The following is a 22,517-nucleotide window of genomic DNA, read 5'->3' as shown; positions in this document are numbered from 1 at the left end:
ACATCATTTACATTGAATTATTAACCCCCCCCCAAAAAAAAATTTTAACTAAAACTGTAGGAATTTTGAGCTCTCCAAAAGTAGTTTGAGACCACAGAGACTGCTGCATCAAACAACTGAAAAAACTGTGAAAAAGTCAAGTTAATATACTTGGTAACATAGTCAGTTATAGTTGTTTAAATGTCTGCTAAAGAATGATACCCACCCCAAACTTGTTGTCTGGAATATCTCTGAATGACAGTCATTTGAGTAAAATGGTTCTTCCTAATGTCTAGATTATTGGAAAAAGAATTATAAAGGAAGATCTAATTGTTTATTTTTAAAAAATAATTAATTTCTAAAATAGGAATGTTCTTCCACAGTGCAGAGCTGTTGCACCAAATAAACTTAGAAAGAGAAGTTAAAATACGTTCCATTCCAGAAATCCCAGAAGAAAAACTATTTTGTGTGCCCCACTGTAAGCGGGTGCCACTTTTTTAAACTTTAAAAGAACAGAAGTTTAATTAAAAAGGTATGTTACAAAAGGCACTATTGAGCTTGCAAAAGCATTAAGTGCAGTTTTCAGGTTTATACCAAATAATGAAGCTATTTAAGTGTGTATGAAACAGTCACTAGTGAGCAATAGCCATCAATCCTGTTAAGGTTTGCATTCATAAAGCCAGGCTCTGTACCAGTGAGAGCTACAGGTGGTGACGGGACCAGTATGACATGATAACAGCCTGCCTACCATTAGTGTTTCTTTAGCCATACATTTAGGTTACAAAAGTCCCAGAAGGCTATATACTCACATTTCCTGCGGCACCCATGAGTCCTAATCCTTTTTTTTTTTAAATTGCACAGCCTTTTAAGGTTTTAATTATTTTTCTAATCAGTTTTGTGTTGTAAATATAAGCTAGGTTGCCTTTTTTTTTCCTTTTAAAATGTATTTATTTTAAACAGCTAGCAGCACTAGAGAACTCTTTCTGGAAGCCTTCTTTCAAGCAACATTACAAACATGAAACTGTCTCGTTTTTGAAAAAGCAGTCTTCAGTCTCAGCATTGTACTGTCAAAACAAGTCATTTTTACAGAAGGCTAAAGAAAGAATAAAATTATTGACTGCTGTAATAAAAAGTCATTACCACATCCAGGCTAGAGACATAGTGAAAGTGTAGATTTCAGTGAAAATAGTTGTAGGCCTTACTCGTCTTTCTTAACAGTTGGGAAATAAGTAGCTGTTTCACAGGCCACTGGATATCACTGTAATATATTACAATCTAGACCATTAAGATATGTTGCTGGTAAACTTCCTGAAATTATTGCTGATGTGCTTTTCCATGATAACGATTAACATCTGCTAATGATAAAAGCTTTTGTGGGGAAAAACAAACTAATTTTATCTTTTAATCTTAAAACTAACCTTTAGCAGAATACCAGTAATTTCTACAGTGTCCCTTTACTAAAACACTTGTTATTACCATGGCGTTTGTAACAGCCTCAGATTAGGTAAAACTTGAGGTTTTCTGTGTAAATACATGCATACATATATATGTGTGCATATGTGTGTGTGTGTATTCAACTATCTAGATCAACCTGCTGGCTGATTATGCACGACGGTATCACATTCATACCCGTCACTGGAAGGTCGTTGTTACTGAGGCTCTGTCTTAGGCTTTTCAATTGCCATGTTCCCCTGCAAGTGGAAGAACACTTTACAGCCTGCCATCCATTCCTTCTAATAAGATTTCTGGTAAGACTTTGCTGCTGATGTGCTTCCTTCAGACTACCCAGCCAAAGAAATGTAGTTGAGGGCTAATGAGTTAATTGTGATGACTGCTGGTGATAGTAAAATACCACCATTTCTAAGTAAAGGTTCAGCTCACTGCTCTACTGGCAACAAGGGTTAATTCATAGCTACTGGACAACTGCACTGACTGTCACTAACTTCTTGCATATCACCAGTAATCTATCATCTCATATATGGCATAAAGACATATATTCAATTTTTGCAACATACATTTGTCCTCAATTGAGGAAAAATAAATAGCCAAGTGCAAACCTCATGTCACTTTAGTAACATTGTAATTTTTTCCTCCACTCTAACAATGAAAATATAATTAAAGTTCCAGGAAAATAAATCATAGCTTAGTGAGCAGGAGGCTGTGAAAAATAACGCAGTTTTAACAGAGCATGGTTGATGCAAGCTGGACTGTAGCGCCCAGGGCTCCCAGGGTCTGGAGAGAGTGAGGCAGCATTACCATATTTCCCTGGACTTCCTGTCACAGGACTGTTTCTTCCTGGACTAGAACACACTGAAGCATTTGGTGGGCCAGCAGCTGTGCTTTGGGACTTGAATCTTCCCTTCAGTGCCGGACTTGGCCAACTGGAAGGAAGACAAAAGCATTTTGCATTTTGTTAAGAGAACTGCAATAGAGAGAGCAGTAGTGTTACTCAGTATCACTTGTAAGTCTTAGAAATAATGCACCAGCAGAGAAGCACTGTAACTGGTAGATGTCTGAGAAGAAAAAGTGACAGCACAATATATCACAGTGAATTAGACATGGTGCTTAATTAGTGAAATGTAATTTGCTCCAGAATGGCCATGAAGAAGAAATGGGTGCCTGTGAAGCACCCTGATGATTTTGGTCCAATGCTCCCATAAAAAAGGGGCATTAAGGTCAAAATCCACTTGAGCTTGGTTAGTGCTGTAGGTATTATGGCTCATTTGTTTGGCTTTGCAGCAGTACCTTTGCCTGTCAGATGACGAGTACGACTGCACCGCATGTTTCCATTTGTAAATAAGGGGGTACTTCTGTGGATCAATCTGTGCTGCTTCTATAGCTGCTAAGACATCGCTGTCCAGCTTCGAGGGCTGTTCCCTAGAATAAAAACAGAACAAGATAAAAGAGAATGACACGTTTGTCTAGGCAGTAAGACATCCCAATTCCAAAATATTTTTTTTTATAAAAGCAAATTACCCATGTTCCTCTATAAAGAGTTTCTGTATGAACTTTTTGCAGCAGGCCCAGCTATAAATAACTGTCCATTATTACGCAGTAGCCTCATTGTGAAAGTTTTGAAAGTTTAATCTGAGGCCATCTCAACAGTGTAGTAAACACTTTGCTAATCTAAGATAGGCACACCATGAAGTTACAAGTCCATCAGATGAATGGTAAACAGCAAAGTTACCTGAAACTGTGATGTGGAAAGATTTCATCTCTGTTCCTTGCGTTTCAGATACAGTATTCAGGTAATTAATTGCAAGAGCCCTATGGCTACTGTACAAGCACTGAAGTATCTTAAATGTTGCTTAGTATCACATGAACTTAACCTTGCTGCCAGTGATACTACAAAAAGCATTCTGTTTTGCGTATATGGCCCAAAGGACAAATAAAAGATAATTCATACCCAAGCAGAAATAATTTCTTATTTGTGGGTGGAGTCTTCAACAGAAATTTGTGGGAAGGAGGCTCTTGACATATTTGTGCCTTATTAGTCTGAATTCCAGATTCCATGGACAATCGCTCCTTTTCTGATGGTATTTTGTGTTCTGTCCTTAACTTGGCCTCTTCAGGTTTACCTGTAGCAATTGGCTCAGAACTTGCCAGTGAAACCGCATAGCAGGTCTTATCCATCTGGTCCTTGGCTATTCTACCCTGACTTGTTCTTTGAGCCAGAATTCTCTCATTCACAGTTTTTTCACTGATTTTACTTGATTCTCCTGCGCCCTCTTGTTCTTGGAAGGTCAGGCTTTCAAATTCTGACATCAAACTGCGAACGGGTGATACACGGCATTCTTCTCCATCACGCAAGTGCTTTCTATCACTAATTATCCTTTCACTGGCCACAGGATTACAAAATCCATTTTTGCTGGAAGAAGCCACCTTTTCGTAGTGCCTGGGGTGATCCGCCGTTTCTATGATGTTTACTGTACGCTCCAGCGACAAGATATCACACTCAGAGTCTCCAATAGCATCGATGCTAGGCTCTTTGGACACAATAGGCGGGCTGTTATTCCGTGCTGCATTTTGTCTGTTTTTAATTTCTTCTAAGCTCATGTCATCATCATCATCATCCAAAAACGCTCCAACAGAAATAGAATTGCAGCACTTTTTACTCTTGCCTGTAAACAATTTTGATAAGAGCAACACATAAGCTGACTTGCAACAGAACTCCCATCAAATAAATAAAGTAGGAACGAAACCACAGTCTTTATGCCTTACTTTATTTATTAAGGCCCCCTGTAATTTTACTTATGCAGCAGAATGAACTAACCTAACTTAACCTACAACACAAAATGACAACGTCACGGATTAATCTTTTTTGCAACTAACCTTTTATATCCTAGCTGTCCAAGAACCCTATTTCCTACACTCCTTAATGCAATCATTAGCCAGCAACAAAGGATAAAATCCAAAAGCAGAATAGGCTAGGAAAACATTACTAATATGGAATAGTGTATGTTTTTGTCTCCTCAGCAGCACAGATGCTTATGACTACTCCAACGATTATCCTTCAGGGTCTTGTCCGCCCAGATTTATCCCAGTACCAGACCCCCTTCAGATCCATAGTCACAAAGGAAATGAGGAAGGAGTACGAAGACTTGGGAGCAGTGTGTGTAGTCCATAAATACCTAGCAAGCAGTGATCTAAGAACGTTTAAAAGCTTCCTGGGTTTTGTTGAGTCTATCTCTCACCCTGAAGTGTAAATAGCTAGTTCAGTATTTTAAGAAGTAATTTATTCTGTATCTGTGGATTACAAAATTCCATACTCTACAAAGAAATTCCCAAATGCTCTGAAGGAAAAAAAATATATACTGAAAGTGGAGGTGTTCTTACAGGATTTTCATTTAGGGGCTATAATCAAGTAAAGAACTTCTAATGAGGTCTGTTCTAATTCTCCCATGTTCACATTGTTGTTAGCTACTTTTTCAATGCTATAATCAGACTGTTTGGATAAGAGATTAATAATAGCAACCACAACAGGTGAATACCATTTCCCTGGGCACCATGCTTTTCCCTCCCTCCTCTCCCTAGGTACAACCTGTTGTTTGTAACATTTGCCTTTTCTTACCAGAAGGATGTGGAGTTTTAAATCTATTGCAGGTTTCATTTTCCCCTGTCTCTTGCTGAGCCTTTTCGCTCATTTCCCGATGACTCAGGTACTCTTCTAATTTTCGCAACCCCTCCTGGGAAGACAGATCAACAAAACAGCCCAGAAATTCCCAGTATTCAACCCACGGGAACCCCAGTTCATGAGCTAACTCCCTGCAATAAATAAAATAAAACGAATCATTTGTGAAGACATAAATATTAGTTTGACAATAACTTTTTCTGAATACATTTTATCAGCTATTAATAGGAGTATAAACGTGCAACTAGGCAACACAATTCCGCAACAATCAACAGTCTGTGCAAGCGGTACACACGCTGTTAGCAAGCATAGTATCATCTGGTTTTTTAGAATATTTTTCAAATGTTATCTGTTTTTACAGTTAGCACTGTACATATTGCCATTTTTAAGCTGACTGTATCTAGACATCAGATGGACATGAATCCACACCGATGTAGGCATGGTTTGGATGATACTCCATTTAATAGCTTTCTTTTTTATTATTTGGGGATGGGAGAAGGTAAGAGGAAGCAAGGGGTTCTTTTAAGGAAAGGAATGTGATCAGCTGGTAACAAAGTATGGTTTTCTCTATATATTGCTGATACAAGGTATTTTAACAGCAAGGACACATGATAACACACAATTTTTGTAAAGCAGAACATTTGTATTAGGACCTTTTCATTCTGCTATCTTTTTAATAGTTCCACATTTTACAGAATAAGTAGTTTGAGCATAATTTTAGATCTCCTGACAAATTAGGTGAGTGAATGTTTGGGAAAAGCATTCAGCATGTATCAACAAAACCAAAATATTTTGTTATTGGCAAAGCTGGAAAGCCAGGTCTCACAGGTTTAGCTGAAGTATTTTGTTCATACAAAAGTACAATAAAAATCCAAGTACAATATACGTTATAAAATATTTCTGGCAAATAACTTTTGCCCAAAGAGATTGTTCACTAAGTAATAATTGTACTCTTAGTACAAGTGTTTTGCTTTTAATTGCGCTATTGCTAATTCTCTATACTGATACTCTATTAGATACCTTCCAACTCTTTCAACACCTCTTTCCAGATCAGATTTCCTGACATTGTGAAAGAAGCCAGCTTTCTCTCGGGGTGGAGTCTTCCACAGCCTGCGAAATTCTTCAGCCTTTAAAAAAGGAAATAATTTTTTAAAAATCACCACGTACAATATGAAAGTAAATCACTGCTGGCAAAATGCCTACCTATAAGGTTTAGAAGACATTTTGCTGTGCTGTTTACATGTTCAGTCTACAGGCAACAAAACTCACGTTCTGCCACAAGTATTGCTCAATTCTAGCTAGGAAACATCTCATTTTGGATCTAAGGTTATTCCTCCCAGTATGTTTATTAACTTACTTTGGTCTCATAACCATTTATTAAAAGAATAATGATGATAGTATATAACCACCTTAACGTAATCTGTATTGATACTAGGTCTAGGTGGTTTTAATTTGTGCACAGCAGGAAATAAGAGGTGTATCTTACAACATTATAATTTTATTTAATGACAAATGTTCATTTGTTTAGAGGCTTCCACGATGCAAAGGTGGTGTTTTTACATGTATGTATCTGATTCCACAGACTTGTTTCGATTATCATAATATATTCTTGCTGTTTATTCAGAAGTTTGAATTTGAACTCCCAAACTTTACGCCTTTATATATGCAACAGTGACTAGGATCACTAACAGTATGTCAGTAGTCAAAATAATGCATTATTTATACCCTATGTAAAATTTTTCTGAGTATAAAGCATATTTACATTTCTGTCAGGTGAACAGAAAATTGACCAAAAAGCATCTTTAGAAAAAAAAAAATTCTTAAGCGTTTTGGTAAAACTCGGTCCTGTAGGAATTGAAGCATCACAAGACAGAACATTCTCAATCTCATTTACTCACTACGTCTAAAGCTGTTGTACTGTCAGCATGGTCATATGAAACGAAAGAGTAAAGGAAATGCCTATAAATTTAAAATACATTTCACTGGTATCTAAGTATTCCTCATGAAAACAAAAGACTTTTCCTACTATACAATCACTACTCTTCCAAAACTATCCAGTAGCCACTACTTCCTCATCAGCTTTTCCATTTAGAAAAAAATATGAACATTAATTCAAGAAGCAAAGGCACGGTGAACTACTTCAAACTTCCTAGAAATGAGACAGAGATGTAGTTTTTTTTAACCCAGTTCATAGCAACACATAAAGGCTTGTTTTGCATTAGAAAGTTAGAGAAATTATCTGTGAGACAATGCAACATTTGTCAAAGAATACTCTTTGACCAAAATGATTTAAATAGATTACAGTAACAAAAAGAACAGAACAACTTTCTTTCGACTAGATTGGCTTCTGCCCAGAGAAGCTGTGGCTGCCCTGGCAGCGCTCAAGGCCAGGCTGGATGTGGCTTTGGGCAACCTGGTCTGGTGGGAGGTGTCCGTGCCCATGGCAGGGGGTTGGAATTGGGTGATCTTTAAGGTCCCTTCCAACCGAAACCATTCGCTGATTCTATGAAATTTCCATTCTTATTTATGCCACCTGTTTCTGTGTTTTCAGCAATAAAAAGATTTAGAAGTTTCTGTGGTTTTCCCTCACTATGGAAGTAGACCCTGTTCAAGAACAAGAAAGCCACGATCTATAACAGGAGGAACAATGAACTGTGTTTTCTCCTTATTGGAGAAAAAAAATAAAAATGGAAAAAAAAAGGCATTAGAGTTGGATGGAGTTCTCGTTATATCCTTACCTTTGAGGGGCTCATGGGGCCTGCAAAAGCTCTTATAGACAACACCGGATCTTTGGGGCTGCCAGGGTATTTAGATAAAGGTGTCTGGGGGCTCTCATCTGTCTGATCGGGTGACCAGGGCGCACCAATTACAGGAGCTGAGGAATTGTCTTCTGCTCGCAGCAGTGGTACATAGTATCGACCTCAAATAAAATAATACATTTCTTAACTTCATGTTACGTTAGCCTGCTGTTTCTTCCAAGAAAATCAATCCTCCTACTTCACCATCTGACTTTCATTAGTAAAAATACTTGTAATTCAAACTCACTGTTTCAGTATTTATTGACTGCTTGCAGGTTGTAATGCAGTTCAGGCTCCCTTCTCTCTCAAATGCAACAATGCATGCATTGATTAACACGACAATTCCTAAAGATTGTCAGCAAAGTTCGAAACTTAGGTTTTCAAATGCCCGAACTCACACGTGACAAAACAGGGAAATCTTTCATGTCGAGGAAATTACATGACTTCCAAACATGACAAATAAACCTCCTGCTCTGTAGAGGGCTTTTGTTTGCTTTTAGATTAAATTTTCTGTTATAGACTCAATAGATAGAATAAGGGCCATGCCTACCTTACAGAGCTATGAGGAACACCTTGTGATCCATACAGTAAGAGTACTGACCACATAATTTAAAAGACACAAAAAGTTCTCTGTTCCTTGCCAGTTTTAGAGTTTCTTTTTGATTTTTACAGCACTGTACAGTAGCACCACTTATGAACAGAAATGCTACAGAAAACAAAGAGAAGACAGCAAAGGTCCTGGTGAAGAATAAAATGTATCATGTGCCTGATATGCTATATAACTCTGAATACAGACCTTTCAAATACTCTCTTAGTTTTTCTTTCAATTCTGCAGATTTATTCTTGCTTCTCTCACACACTACCTGTTAATATAATAATAGTTGTTTATTAAAAAAACATAAGGCATCAATCTCCAGTCAATTGCAATGAGTTCTTGAATAGTCACATTACTGGCTTCTACCAATCTCATCCAGTTCTTTTGATTCATAGTTCAACTAACCACTAAAATACACCCACATCCATAAAATGGACACTGTAAAGAAAAAACAGGGAATCATAAAATCCAGAACTTTCTTTCGGATATAATCAACACAAAATATTTTCCATGTTATCAGATATTTACACTCTAGTCATGGCACTAGTATCTCAGCCTTCTATCTACAGTAGTCAGTAAATGTTCAACCTTGAAAAATGCTGCTAAGGCATAATGTTTTTGTTGTGGACCATGGAGAGACTTACTTCTGCTGGAGTTTGATCGTATTTGTTCCTTGGATTTTTTACAATAGCTGGGTGTGAGGTAAGCACATTAACAACGTCCAAATTCCCAAACTTGCAGGCAAAATGCAATGGAGTATCAAATCCCTGTGACGGGAAAGAGGGAAAATTCACATATATTTGGAAACACAATAGAGTCACTCCCCTGTACTTTATTTTGAGACTAGGAAGTAACCAAACATCATGACTGATTGACCGGGCTCTTAATAGATCGTTTCTCACCATACTGTGGAATAATGATGATTAAAAAACACAAAACCCATGAACAGCTCATTTTTCCTAGAAATGACCCCTTCTACTGTATTTTCTTCTCCCTTACGCTTCCCTAATCCCTTCCAGTTGTTTTCATAACAGTAAGAAACTGACAAATGTACAAATCTTACCATTTTATCTGGTGTATTAAGGTAAAGGTCAACAATGTATCGGATGCGGTTCTTTAACATTGTACTATCATCATCTGGATACATAAGCCGCATAAATTCGGGATTTTCCAAAGTGTCCAGTAATAACTGGCAGATACCAGGTTGATTCTCTTTGGCAGCAACATGCATGACATTGTACCTGCACCCTTCCTGAAAACAAAAAAGACTTAGAATGAACAAAACAGACTTAGACTGAACAAAAATCTAAACACTCATACTCTCTACTGATTTAACGATGAAAATACAAAGGTTCCCACACAGTCTTATATTTAAATTTTTATTTCTTAATATTATCTTAGGAAAATACGTTTACAAAACAGTAGGTAAACATTCAGAGCTGCAATAGGTTACACAGCACTGTAAAGACATGTATCTACATACCCACATTATTCTTAAAATTAACTACATTATCCTTCCACTCAGCTATAGTCTGTTTTGACATTTAGGGCAAAAACGTAGCAAAGAAGGTACATGGTATTAAGGTATTACATAATAAAAGGATAGGAAGTGCACTATGTAAAAAGAGCAAGAAGGCATATATATAAAATTCAGTGCACTGTAACACATTACATACTAAATGTTAACAGCCTCACAAAGCTGGTTTGATAGAAGTTAGTTGTTAAAGTGTGATTGCCAGTGTTTGCTAAATGATAAGCTACGAGTGGATTTTAGATCCGCAGCATGTTTTGAAATTCACAGCATGGTGGTCCCAAGGTGAGCAGTGCTGTAGGATCATCTAGTCACAGCCTAGACACTCCCCTGTTCCATAATATCATTCCATTAAAAATAGTGGTTGAAAGTTATCAATACCAAGTGAAGACAAGGCTATTCTCCATTACTGATCAAAACTATTCTTTCCCTCAAGAACTGCATACTCCGTTTCTTTAGCTCTTCTGAAGCAAAGAAAACTCAAATATCCTGGGGGTACTTCTGAAAGACAGACAACGGCCACATTTCTGTAAGCTTCCAGCTAATATCAGTAAACACTGAGAAACTGTGCACCATAGAAAGAAGTTTTCTCAAAGGAAGAGCAGGAACAATATTAATTCCAGTTCTGCTTATCAGGCCCCGAAGTTAAATCACTGAACTAGAACTGGGATTTTTTTATATTTTTATTTTTTTACCTGCACAACTGTTGGATTGTCTCCAGATCCAATCAGATAGCGAGGGTTGCTCCAAATAAGTTCTGAAAACGTTGATATATCTCCTTTCTCAACAGCTTTCCGAAGTTTAGCAGTAAGATCCTGAGTACGTGGACTTTTATAACTGTTGGCCCTTTCCTTATTAGCAGTTTCCGTCTCAGGGGAGCATAAGCCATCTATTAAAACAAAAGTATCATACTTCTATATGCATTCTTTAAAGTGATCGCTACTTTAATACCACCATCATAATCTTTTAATCTAAACTATTAATTTTGCCTCATTAACGTAAAGAGGTAAATACATACATACATATATATATATATTATTGACAAGACATTTCAACAGACTAGTAGGTAGTAACAGGTAGGGAGGAAAATATGACTCAATTGTCTTGTGAAACTGTTTCAGAGTTAATATGGACTGAAAAATTGTGTAACTACTAATCTGCTTCCATCCAAAACTAAAAGCAAAATTCAACAAGAAATAAGAACTTTCTGAATATTTGAAATTGCTTTTGCAATTATATGATTCAAGTCTCTTTAATCTAGCAACTGGGAACACTGTGAAATACGATCATGGGTTACCATTTTATTTCTGAATATCAGACCTTACTGAACAATTAAGTAGAGTTTTAATATACTGTGCAATTTTACCTGCACCTTATTAAACCTGAAACTCCTGAAGTCCGTGAGTAGAATCAAATGCCACCAAATATAACCAGACACTACTAAGCAACATATCTATGCAGGCTGTTAACAACATTTCAGATTTTGAAGAGTAGCAATATTTTTTAGTGTAAAATTTGTGCAAACCAGTACAAAGGCAATCATTTTAAAAGTAATAAATTTATCACAACAAACCAATCGCAATTCATTAAGATGCTTCACTGTATCGCTTTGATTTTTTTTTCTTGTTATAAGTACATTGGTTATGAAGTGGTCGGTTCTTTTCTGATTAAAAAAACAGATTGCATATTGTATCTACAGTACACATGAATACTCTCACTAACCTCTGTTAAATGATCCTATTTTCATTGGAGACAAAGTTAAAGAGGACTTGGTTGGAGATGGAAAGTAATCGCAAATTCCTTTAGCAAATTTCTCAGCATCTTCTCTGTTTGAAAAAGCTTTAAAACGGGAACCCTTAATCATCTTAACAGCTTGGAGAGCTTCTTTTTTATCTTCATAAACATGTATTCTCTCTGAAACAATGTACAATCAACATTGGCATTTCAATACCTCAGATTTGTTCCTAGAAACAGATTATAAAATTATCAGACTATCCTTCCAGTTTGGTCGTAAACTGCTTCTCTACGAACATGGCAAAAGAATCAAAGTCTATTTAAATTTTATCCTAGGAAACTGAGAGGAAGAATTTTACACATTCCAACTAACATCAGGTGCTATCTGTACAGTGGACGTTCACATCAATCAATGTTTTGAAGATCTCTTTTATATACAGCCAGCTTCTATATGACAGTATTTCACATCTAGACTGAAAAGCAAACTTCGAGCTGCACCCTGCACTATTTTCCATGTTTTTCTGTGCAGGAAGCTCAGTATGTAAGTGACCAACACACTGTCAGAACTTTCAGACTTCTCCACAGAACCTTAGATAGCAATCAAACCATTCTCCTTCCTCTCCTTTCCCATTTAAGTAATTTTGTTCAACTTAAGATACGGGACTATCTTTTGTATGAGAACAAATACTTACTACTGCCTCAGAGTGCATGATGCTTTATGCACTACTGTAAGCCTGCCACTAGGTCACTTAGTAATTCCTTATGGCAGTATTTACAGGTGAAATGTGAAGAATGACCAATGCCTCTTGATACCAATTGGCATTCAGATAGAAAGGAAAATATGAAATTTGTTATATCATTTTAGCTTCGACTGATGGTAGTATAAATAGCTTTTTGATTGTTTATTTTTAAGATTACTTTTTTATTCTTGAGTGGAAATAAAATCACAGGAGGGGTACAAGAGAAGGAGAAAGATTTTTTCTTTCTATTTTTTTATAGCTAAGCTATACCTAGTAGAGGATTTTCATGTGCATCAAATACTATGGCAGAACAGCTGGGATGTTTCATAACTGTATTTCCATGCCTCAAAAGATCCAGTAAGTGCTATATACAGGAACAAAAAAACCACAGCTTCAATCAGCGCCTAAAATAGTAGCACAGTGGTGTTTGTACCATCTGCTTTACAGAAAAAAGTCTATCTACATATGATTGTAAAATGGTTATGGTTGGAAGTAAAAAAACCCAACTGTGTATGTCCAATTTCAGATAATGCTTGTCACAGATAGACAGAAATTGGGGCAAGTCTGGCACAAGCACAGAGCAGAAGAAACCACAGTATGTCTTACAGTGCTTTACAGAACATGGATTCTAATAATGTAATAAAGCATAATATAAATTATGCTAGGAAAATCATTTATAATAAAGAATTTGAGTATTATTATAAAGGTCTACTATCTTAGAAAGCAAAATACACAATCTCTTAATAGTCAAACTTTATGTTTTTTTGTTTGTTTGTTTTGTTGTTTTTGTGTGTGTGTGTGTGTTGAGAGGCAACTTCATGTGTCATTCCTCAAATGGGTATCTCCAACTGTCACTGAAACAGCACAGTTGCAGTCTATGGTGGACTTCAGGAAAGGAATTTTAAAAAGGATGAAATACCATCCTGATTTTCCAGATTGACTTAAACTAGTCAACTGGGAGTACAGCATGGATTCTAAACTCAAAATAATCACATTACCAAAATCAACACATCTTAATTCTACAGAGTACTTTCTGTAACAGTTGCTTATACATCTACCTCCTCATTAAACCACCCAAATATCACTGAACTCTCACTCTGACTACAAGGGCTACTAAGCAGAACTTCACAGAACAGACGTCCAGTTTAGGTCTTAAATGAAAAAATCCTGAATAACCTAGCTATGGGATTGTATGAAAACCGAAACAACAACAGTGTGACCATGTCCCAGCTGATAGGGCAAACAGCCACGAAGCAATTGCAGTCAAAGGTTAATTATGTCATATCTGAACAAGCAAAGTTACTTGTAACTTACATAAAAATACATTTGTTAATAATTAATAAAGCTCAGTCTTTTTAAATACTGGCCCAATGTTTCTTAATACTAATTCACACAGATATGTCCACAATTAATTCCTGCACAATAGAAATTATTTCATTTTTTGGCAAGACTGCTACTATTCACGTAGTTCTTCCTCTCCCTTTTTCCTCAAGGGAGAAAAAGAAAGATAAAGAAGTCATGGCAATTTTAATAGTGTAAAATCATGTGCATTCATGCTTCACAAACAAATGCTTTTTGCTCATATTTGGTGTCCACTCACCTTTACTGCCTTAATTTACAGTGATATGTAACTGGATATTATGGAAAGCACTCCTGAGAAAATAATACTTTGTTTTACTACACAATATGAAAAGCACAGGCCAGATTTGAGCACCTCAGAAACACACATGATATTTACCGTTTCTTGCCAAAATGTCATCATAAACGGGACAAACACCATAGTATAGCGGAGGATCTCTGGATGGCGTCTGAGCACTCATCTGTGAATCAGCATATCCTGCTCCACAGACTGCAGCTGAACAGTTCATGTGCATCACAGCTTCTTCTTCTTCTGGAGGGTTCAGACCCACACAATACCCAAAGTCTGCCTCTTCAGGAACATTTCCCTCATGGTTGTGATTCAGCATTGCATTTTTCAAAGCCTTCTGAGATTCTGCCTGGCTGCTGTCAGAAGGGACATTTCCAGCAGCAGCCTCTGACCAACCTGATTCTTTTTCTTCCAATGCTCCTTGCTGCTCCAACAAAAACTGAGCCAATTTTTTTTCAAAAATAAACCTGGTAGTTGAGGTAATGGGCCCACACTTGAGTCCTGCTCTTACAACTTCTTCTCTAAGCTCATCAGAGGTGAGCTGCTTCAATCGGGATAATATTGCATCCATTGTTATTTCACCTGTAGGAGGGGGGAAAAAGATACGAGAGGAACTGTAAAGACCAACAACCTTTCTCCTACTATTTAAATGCTGTATTAAAAAAAAGAAAAAAGTATCTTATAACAATTTTTCTGATTCCGAGGAGGTGAATGCAGATGCAGAGAAGGCAAAGTATTTTTCAACCCAATACAACAGTAGAGTTTTCAAGCCACGAGCCTTTAACCATTATTCCCTCTCCTCTCACGAATACTTGAAAGTGTATTTACAATGTACATTTTATTTTCTTTTGTTCTTTTTAGACTTCTTTAACACTTTCAGGATGTAAATTCAATCCAGAATGTTCATGCATGAAAATGTATGCCAGGCAAGGATAATATTTGACTCTCGTCAGGAAATGAACAACTGGGGTGAGTAATGGCATAGCAGGACACGATAGCTACCGCAAGAGACTCAGGTTAGACAGCGCCTACAGCTAAAGGCACAGCCAGTATTTCTGTTATTTCACTAAGAATTTCTAGCTGAAAAAAGTGTAAGACGGAAGCATGATGCAGCAGCAAGAGGAGTCTATCTCTGGCAGTGACTCAAGGCTGGAACTATTTACACAACATATTTTTTTCTCAGCCCCCGTTTTGACAGCAAGCAGCCAGAAAAACGGTTGATCTTTTCACATTTCCCTCCTTGACAAAGAGCAGCAACTGAAAGAATTTCTGTATTTCCAAATGAAAACCCTTCTCTCTAGTATGACACCGTAAATTTCCCTGCTCACTTCCTTCCACGTTACCCACACACTTACAGCTTCTGCATGGGCAGCAAAAAGATACTGAAAACATGATGCCAGTACAAATTCCTTGCTGTGAAAAACCTTTGAACCTAAAAAATACAGGACTTGGCGTGTTCAGTAACATAAAAAGCTTCAACATTATTTCATTAGATAATGCATCCATATAATCATAAAGGCTGTGAATGTTGCCTGCTGTACACGATTTAGAAATGACAGCATTATGGCAGGAACGATTACGCTGCCGCGCTCCTTTAGCTCGTTTTCGCTCCTCCTTAACTCGGCCCTTCCCTCATCACCTAACCAGTTCACGCCTGGGGCTGGTGCTCATGACATTTTAAGCACCAATTCAAGCAAGTTACTGCTTCACAAATGGAAGAAGTAAAAATAGTATTTAAACGGTTGTATTTGCACACCAAGGCATGGATCAGAAACTCAGCTAGGACTATTTCTTTCTATTTAAAGCAAAGGGTTTTGGTTTTGTGGTGTTCTTATTTTTTTTCTCCCCTGTAGCACTCCCCATGCACTACTTTCTGTTGTTTAAGCATGGTATGAGAAACACCTGGTCACTCAAAGACTTCTCCTGGTTTATGAACAGGGTTTAAAGCAGCACTTCGCATGAACCAGAAGAACATCCACTACGATGTGCATCTTTGGGTTACTAACGTGAGGCTCGAGCAGTGAGCGGCTGCACCCTAGGGCAGCAGGCCTGCAGCATTTCAAACACGGGATCCTAACACGCTCAGCGTGCTTTTTGTCAAAGCGGACAAACTCAGAAGTGATTCCAACATTGCATCTTCATCACAGAACTGCAGTATAGCCAACACTCCTTCTATTTCATTCGTATGGCCAGCAGCATTATCACAAAATATATCAACAAACTATACATGATCGCATTGCTTTTTAAATTATCTGAAGGTTAAGGTGGCAAAGAGCGAAACTTCTCAATATAAAAAAATTCAGTATTCATAAATTTTTGGAATAGCAAATACAGCCAAGGAAAATTCTCACTGGCATCAGAATTCAAAGCTATCGTATTTCTAAAACTAGGAAATATTTTCTAAAACTGTGGAAACAATGTTAATGCCAAACTTTAGGTAGACTTTCAAATATTTTAACTTGGCAGGTATAGTTATGTGAGTGTGAGGGATGTTTTCTTTGAGCGGTAATTGTTTTTTTTTTTCCCTTTTTTTTGAATGCCTACTTTTAAACGTGTTGTGCTTGGAGCACATACCTCAGTCCCAGAGTATTTCACAAATACTATCTGAAACCTTACAGAAACCCTGGGAAATGAGAGTATTGCAGCTTCAGAAAACAAGCTGTGCAAAGACACAGTTGATGCTGCTGAGCCACCCCCCCAGAGTATTCCAGCTCCCTCGTGATGCCTGAACCTCCAGAGAACCTCACTGCTAGGGTTATCTGACCTGCCCTGCGACTCCGCAGACACACGTGAAGGGTCTGTGAGGGTGGTGAGGCCCTGGCCCAGATGCCCCAAGGAGCTGGGGCTGCCCCATCCCTGGCAGTGCCCAAGGCCAGGCTGGAGGGGGCTTGGAGCAGCCTGGGCTGGTGGAAGGTGCCCCTGACATGGCAGGGGTGTTGGAACTGGGTGGGCTTTGAGGTCCCTTCCAACCCAAACCATTCTCTGATTCTACAATTTTCTCACTTCATTTTTTTTTAATAAGTTTTATGCCACTCTTTTAATTAAGGATAAAATGTGACCATAACATTATATGCAAGAATATTAAGACTTTCTATTCTGATCATTTTATTTTTGAGATTAACTGAAAAACGCAGTAAAAATGAAAACTCAGAGCAAGAAAGGTTATTGCAGAAACATCTCAACAGAAGTAATTTGAAAGGCATTATATACTGCCTTGAAGAATTAACTCAGGAAACGTTCATGTTTTTAGGGTTCAGAACCAGCATGTTCATTCCAAACGCTGCACAAGAGCAGACTCTAAAGTACGTATAGTTCATATACGTAGAGCACGCAGGCACACGTGAAACCTTTCTCCTTGGCTTGTGGTTAAGTCAAAAACATAGGAAACGAGTGATTTCTCTGGTATCTTTAATTTTGATAGAATTTACTGCCTGAAATTTAATTTTCTTCCTCATCAGTGTAAGAAAATAAATTTATTTCATGCATCCATTACAACCGTGTACAACTACATCAGAGAGTCAAATGACAAAGCAGTCCCTCCATGAAGCAACTGATCTTTGGTTTCAGATCTGTCAGTATGAAGAGTTTTCTGGATAAAAATCGTTTGCATGACAAGTCACCCAGCTGTCAAAGACAATATTCAAATTACCTGCCGACTAGTTTCGTGATAATATATTTTCCTGTTCAGAAACACAAATCAGTTTCTCAAAGCAACATAGTTGTTTGGAATCTCCCATGACAGTTTATTTATTATAGCATTAAATAGATTCATATTTTTAATAACACGGTTTATTTTAGAGTTTTGAAATTTATTTAAAAATAAGACAGAACTTCCATGAAACGTTTGTTCTGACGTTAAGCTCTTAGCTAATGCTAATAAACATCTATCAATTTTTAAATGCACCGCCTATTTCCATCTGTCCAAAACAAAAGGTGTGACTTGCAAACCTGCACAATAGCAGCTGTTTTAAGATAATCCTTTGACGGTTCTGTACGTGCAGATTACAAAAGGTTATTATTTGAACCTTTAAATGCATTTTCTGTAATTTCGAATGATCCAGAGTATGGCCAGCACTAGTGCAGTTACTTTTTTCTAATTTAACACACAAGGTCCTACAAGTTACCTTCAGTGGCTTTACAAATACAGTCACTGCACGTTTGTGGCTTCTTCCTAATCAATCAAAACCTGAAAGAATGGGCAAAAAACGTGTTTTCTTTTGCCTTGCTACATAAGTATGAAACTGCAGAATCTACTTCAAAAAATTAAGGCCAGTACCAGGAGAGAATGAATAATCAACTTTTAAGGGCAGCAATGCTATTCTTTCCGCTATTTATCAAATCGTTCTGTAAATTAGCAATACAAGAACACAGTTTGTTTTTTTTTTCACTACTTATCAAATCCTTCAGTAAATTAGCAATGTAATAAGTTTTTTTTCTTTTTTCCGTTACTTATCAAAGCTTACATTAAATAAACACTGCGAGAACACTTTTTTTTTTCCCCACTGCTTATCAAGCCCTTCAGTAAACAAGCAGCACAAGCACACGTTTTCCCCTCGAGCCAGTTATTCACCACGAGACACATCCTGCCTGTCGCAGCACACCGACCGAGAGGGCTGCGGCGCCGACCCGCAGGCTAACAGCGGCTGTGCCCCCCGCCGTTCCCGTGCCGCCGGTCACCACCAAACGGCTCCGAGCGACGCGGCAGAGCCGCACCCCGGCGCGGGGGGGCCGGGCCCCGAGCCCACCGGGGCCTGCAGCGGGCACCCGGGGCCTGCCGAGGGGGGCCGCCCAGCCCGGCCGCGGAGCGCCGCGGGGCTCCCCCCAGCCCCAGCCCCAGCCCCAGCCCCAGCCCCGCGCCCCTCACCTGGGCGGCTCCCGCCGCGACGCCGGCTCCCCTCAGCGGGCGGCGCGGGAGGGCCGAGCGGGGCCCGGCGGCCGCGCGGCCTCCTGTCCAGCAGCCGTAGCAGCCAGCCCACGGCGCCGATGACGGCGCAGGCGGCCAGGAGCTCCCAGGCCGGCCAGCGGCCCCAGCCGGCCCCCCACAGAGAGCCCCATCCGCCCCCGGCGGCCCCGGCCCAGCGCTCCATGCCGCGGCCCGCCCGCCGCCCGCCGCCCCTCCCTGCCGGGCCGGGCCCGGTACCTCAGCGGCCTCCCGCCCCGCCGCGAAACGGCCCCGTTGCCCCGGCAACGCGCCCCACGGCATGCCGGGAAGGCGGCTCCTCCCGCCCGGCCCTCTCATGGGCGCCGCGCGGGGGGCGGCGGGAAGGTGGCGCCGCTACCTCAGCGCCCCAAGCCCGGCCGGGAGGGGTGCGGGGGGGACCCGGCCAGGCCTTACCGTGCCGGGGGCGGCCGCCTCGAGTCTCCCGCTGGCGCTGCTGGCCGCCGCTCGGCGCCTGACGGCGGGGGAAGGCCGCTGAGGGCCGGGCGTGGCGGCCTGCGAGGCGAGCGGCCGGTCCAGCACCGAGAGGCGGCTGCTGCAGGAGCGGCGAGCAGGCGGCTGAAGCCGTGTGGTGGTTCGGTGGTTCCGTGCCTGCCCTCCTGCAGCCGGGGCCAGCTGCCGCCGCCGCCGAGCCTCCCGCGCCTCCGCCGCCAGGCTCCCGCTGCCCCGGCCGCGGTGCGCGGTGGGAGGGAGGGCGCGCACGCCGAGGAAAGGCCGGTTTCTAAATGAGTGCTCGGCCCGAGCCGACAGCTCGCCGCTGTGAAGGAAGGACGTGTGCCGGGGAGGTGCGGCACAGACTGCTGCTAAAGAGGGAGGTTTTCTGTAAGCTTACCTCAGTGAGACCTGCTGGAGAAGGTGTTCGATGAAAAAAGCTCCTTTTAATGAGGTGAAGTGTCTGCTGCTGTAGAGAGAGGCGCTTTAAAAAATGCAGTACAGGGTATTTCTATTTACAACTTACAGCATTTTTCAAGATTCAAAAATCCTCTTTAACAAGACAAAAAAAAGCAGGGTACTGTGACACTTTAGAAAGCTCAAACTCAAAATACTGCAGTAGTTTCAAACACGTACAGCATAAAAAAGGAAGGTCTTAGTACATGAGAAGAAAAAGCAGTTAACAGATTTAAACTAGTCATCTCATTATGTGTAAGGTAAGTATTTGATGGATATAGTGAGACTATACAGGCATTGCACTAGAAGAAAAGGAAAAAAAACAACTAGACAATAGGCTTTCAAAATAACACTTTTTTTTTTTTTAAGTGGCTGGGCGGCATATGTCCCAAAACATAAAGTCAAACAATAAAGAAAAGACACCAATTTCTCCTTACAAGTAAAAACATCATGGAGCCCTTTACCAAAAATAGTTTATTGCACAAAACTTTTAAAGGAATGCCTATGCACATTATTTTTATAATCAACATGCTTTATGTGATCATAAATATTAATGGTACATAGCGTAACTCCTCTGTCCCCTGGGTCATCCACTCAAGAACATGAAATGATTAACTTCCATCTTTACAAATACAGCCTAAGCAGACATTAAATTATTAAATGTCATGTATAAAACGTATTTCTTTTACAATACTGAGAACATCTTTATCTCCTCCAGAAATCTGTGCATCTGTATTGGAAATAAGCTGCTCTACTCTCCAAGACTGAAGTGTTATGCAACAATAGGAGACAAGTGTGATCAGACTGACAGCTTATGAGCATTAGTAATTACTTTGGACTGTAATTACTTTCATATGAAAATATTTAAAGGCTCTGGTCACATCAAGTCACATGCATACTACTCATACTTCCCTGGCAAAGTTATTAGAACATACATCACAAGCTTTTGCATCACCAGTAGTGACTTTGTCATCTTTAAGTTAATTTTGTATTGATACTATCTGTCCCCAGTGCACCTTTAACATTGTCATAACTAGCATAAAAACTTCTGCGCCACTGCATTTCACTCCCCTATGGAGGTACAAGTAATCCATGAAAATATGAGCACTAGAACTTCCATTCTAGGTATTACTCTACTCTTTAAATATGTGAAATTCTCATAGATTTCAGCTAGCATATTGCCTGAACAGTTTGGGATCAGATCCTCCCACAGCATGAGTGGATCAAGGGCTTAGCTGATCCCTATATAGTGCACAAATATTTCCAAGAGAAGTGGAAGACGATAGAATGGAACATTATACAATGTTCAGCAACAGCACAGACTCAGTAAACTAAGATTTTTTCCATTGTAGGGCTTTTGTTGTTGTTGTATAATGGACAATTATTCCAGAGTCCTCAAAAACCCAACCCATTTGAAAAAGCTATGTTGCAGCCTTTAACAACTTTCAGTATTTGGGAAACATTCTAATTTTACAACAACATTTCTGCTTCATCAACAAAACTTGTTCAGTGGGTAGCAACCACTGAACAGACATGGAAAACACAGTCCATTGCAGGAAAAAATTGCACATTACTTCAAAAAATGAAAAAAAAAGCTTTGGAAAATTATTCTTAAATTTCTAAATACACATCGATATTAATGAGGTACTGATACTCCTCTGATCTATTTGGTAGTGCTGAGACATGCAGAGGGAACTCAGGTTTCATTCTCATACCTAGTTTGTTTACTGCCTAGACAGCAAGAGACCAGAAGCTTTGAATACAGAGTGTGCTCAGCCGCGGGGTGAGGCTTTTTAATATAACAGCAACTGTTTCTCTGGATAATTAAGATACATAGCTGATGAGCTTCAAAGAAGAGGGTTTGCTTTTGTCACATGCTGAGTGCTCTTTCTATAATGCTCCTCAGTGACTTCTGTAACATCAGTGGCTCAGTACCTCACCAGACTTAGAACTGCAAGTCTTGTCATCTGTGCTTCATTTAAATAAATGGCATACCGCTTGTGTTTATAGAAAGCCACATGGGGGACATAAAATGAAAGTAACTAGTGTCCAGGAATTTCCAGAGAGAGAGAAACTGGTGGATCAATGCAGAAATCTAATCGGAGAACTTCACAACAGCTTCTTCATCTTTAAAAGGAAAAATATGCATCCGAGGCTACTTGATCATATAAACTCAGATGTCTTTCAGAGAGCTAGTGAGAAAGTGCTGCACTGCACTGAAAACTGAATGCACTCTTATTGATACAGAAAGGAGAGCAGATGTTCTTAAGACCTATGAAGGTTTCTTACAATTCTGTCTTCTTCGATACCAGATAAAAGCTTTATCTATTACAACTGTCGCCAAACTTACGCACTTAAAACATAACGGATTAACTACAGGCAATGTATTCACCAAAATGAACACCAACATTAACCCTGCACAAGTGTTATTTTATTTAAAATCCTGAACATTTGGTAACCTTTTTTGTACTGAATATATTATTCACTATGTAGTTTTAATTTTGTTATTTAACAACACTGCATATTTTTCCCCT

At 39.4% G+C, this 22,517-nt stretch overlaps 1 protein-coding gene across 1 annotated transcript; it reads right to left on the bottom strand.

Moving 5' to 3' along the window:
- Positions 1-902: 902 nt before the first annotated feature.
- On the bottom strand, positions 903-19,374 carry ANKLE2 (ankyrin repeat and LEM domain containing 2). Its single transcript, XM_080559761.1, is given in 14 exon segments — positions 903-2,360; positions 2,725-2,856; positions 3,386-4,100; positions 5,051-5,244; positions 6,131-6,237; positions 7,849-8,030; positions 8,705-8,771; positions 9,148-9,270; positions 9,567-9,755; positions 10,730-10,923; positions 11,757-11,948; positions 14,247-14,738; positions 19,021-19,261; positions 19,264-19,374. Coding segments are annotated over 14 exon segments (3,162 nt in total). The 5' UTR covers positions 19,360-19,374; the 3' UTR covers positions 903-2,122.
- Positions 19,375-22,517: the final 3,143 nt, after the last annotated feature.

Source organism: Anser brachyrhynchus (assembly GCF_964034855.1).
Source record: "Anser brachyrhynchus genome assembly, chromosome: 17".
Classification (NCBI taxonomy): domain Eukaryota; kingdom Metazoa; phylum Chordata; class Aves; order Anseriformes; family Anatidae; genus Anser; species Anser brachyrhynchus.
Note: the sequence above shows the minus strand (reverse complement) of the source record. Positions and strands in the feature narration are given on the sequence as shown.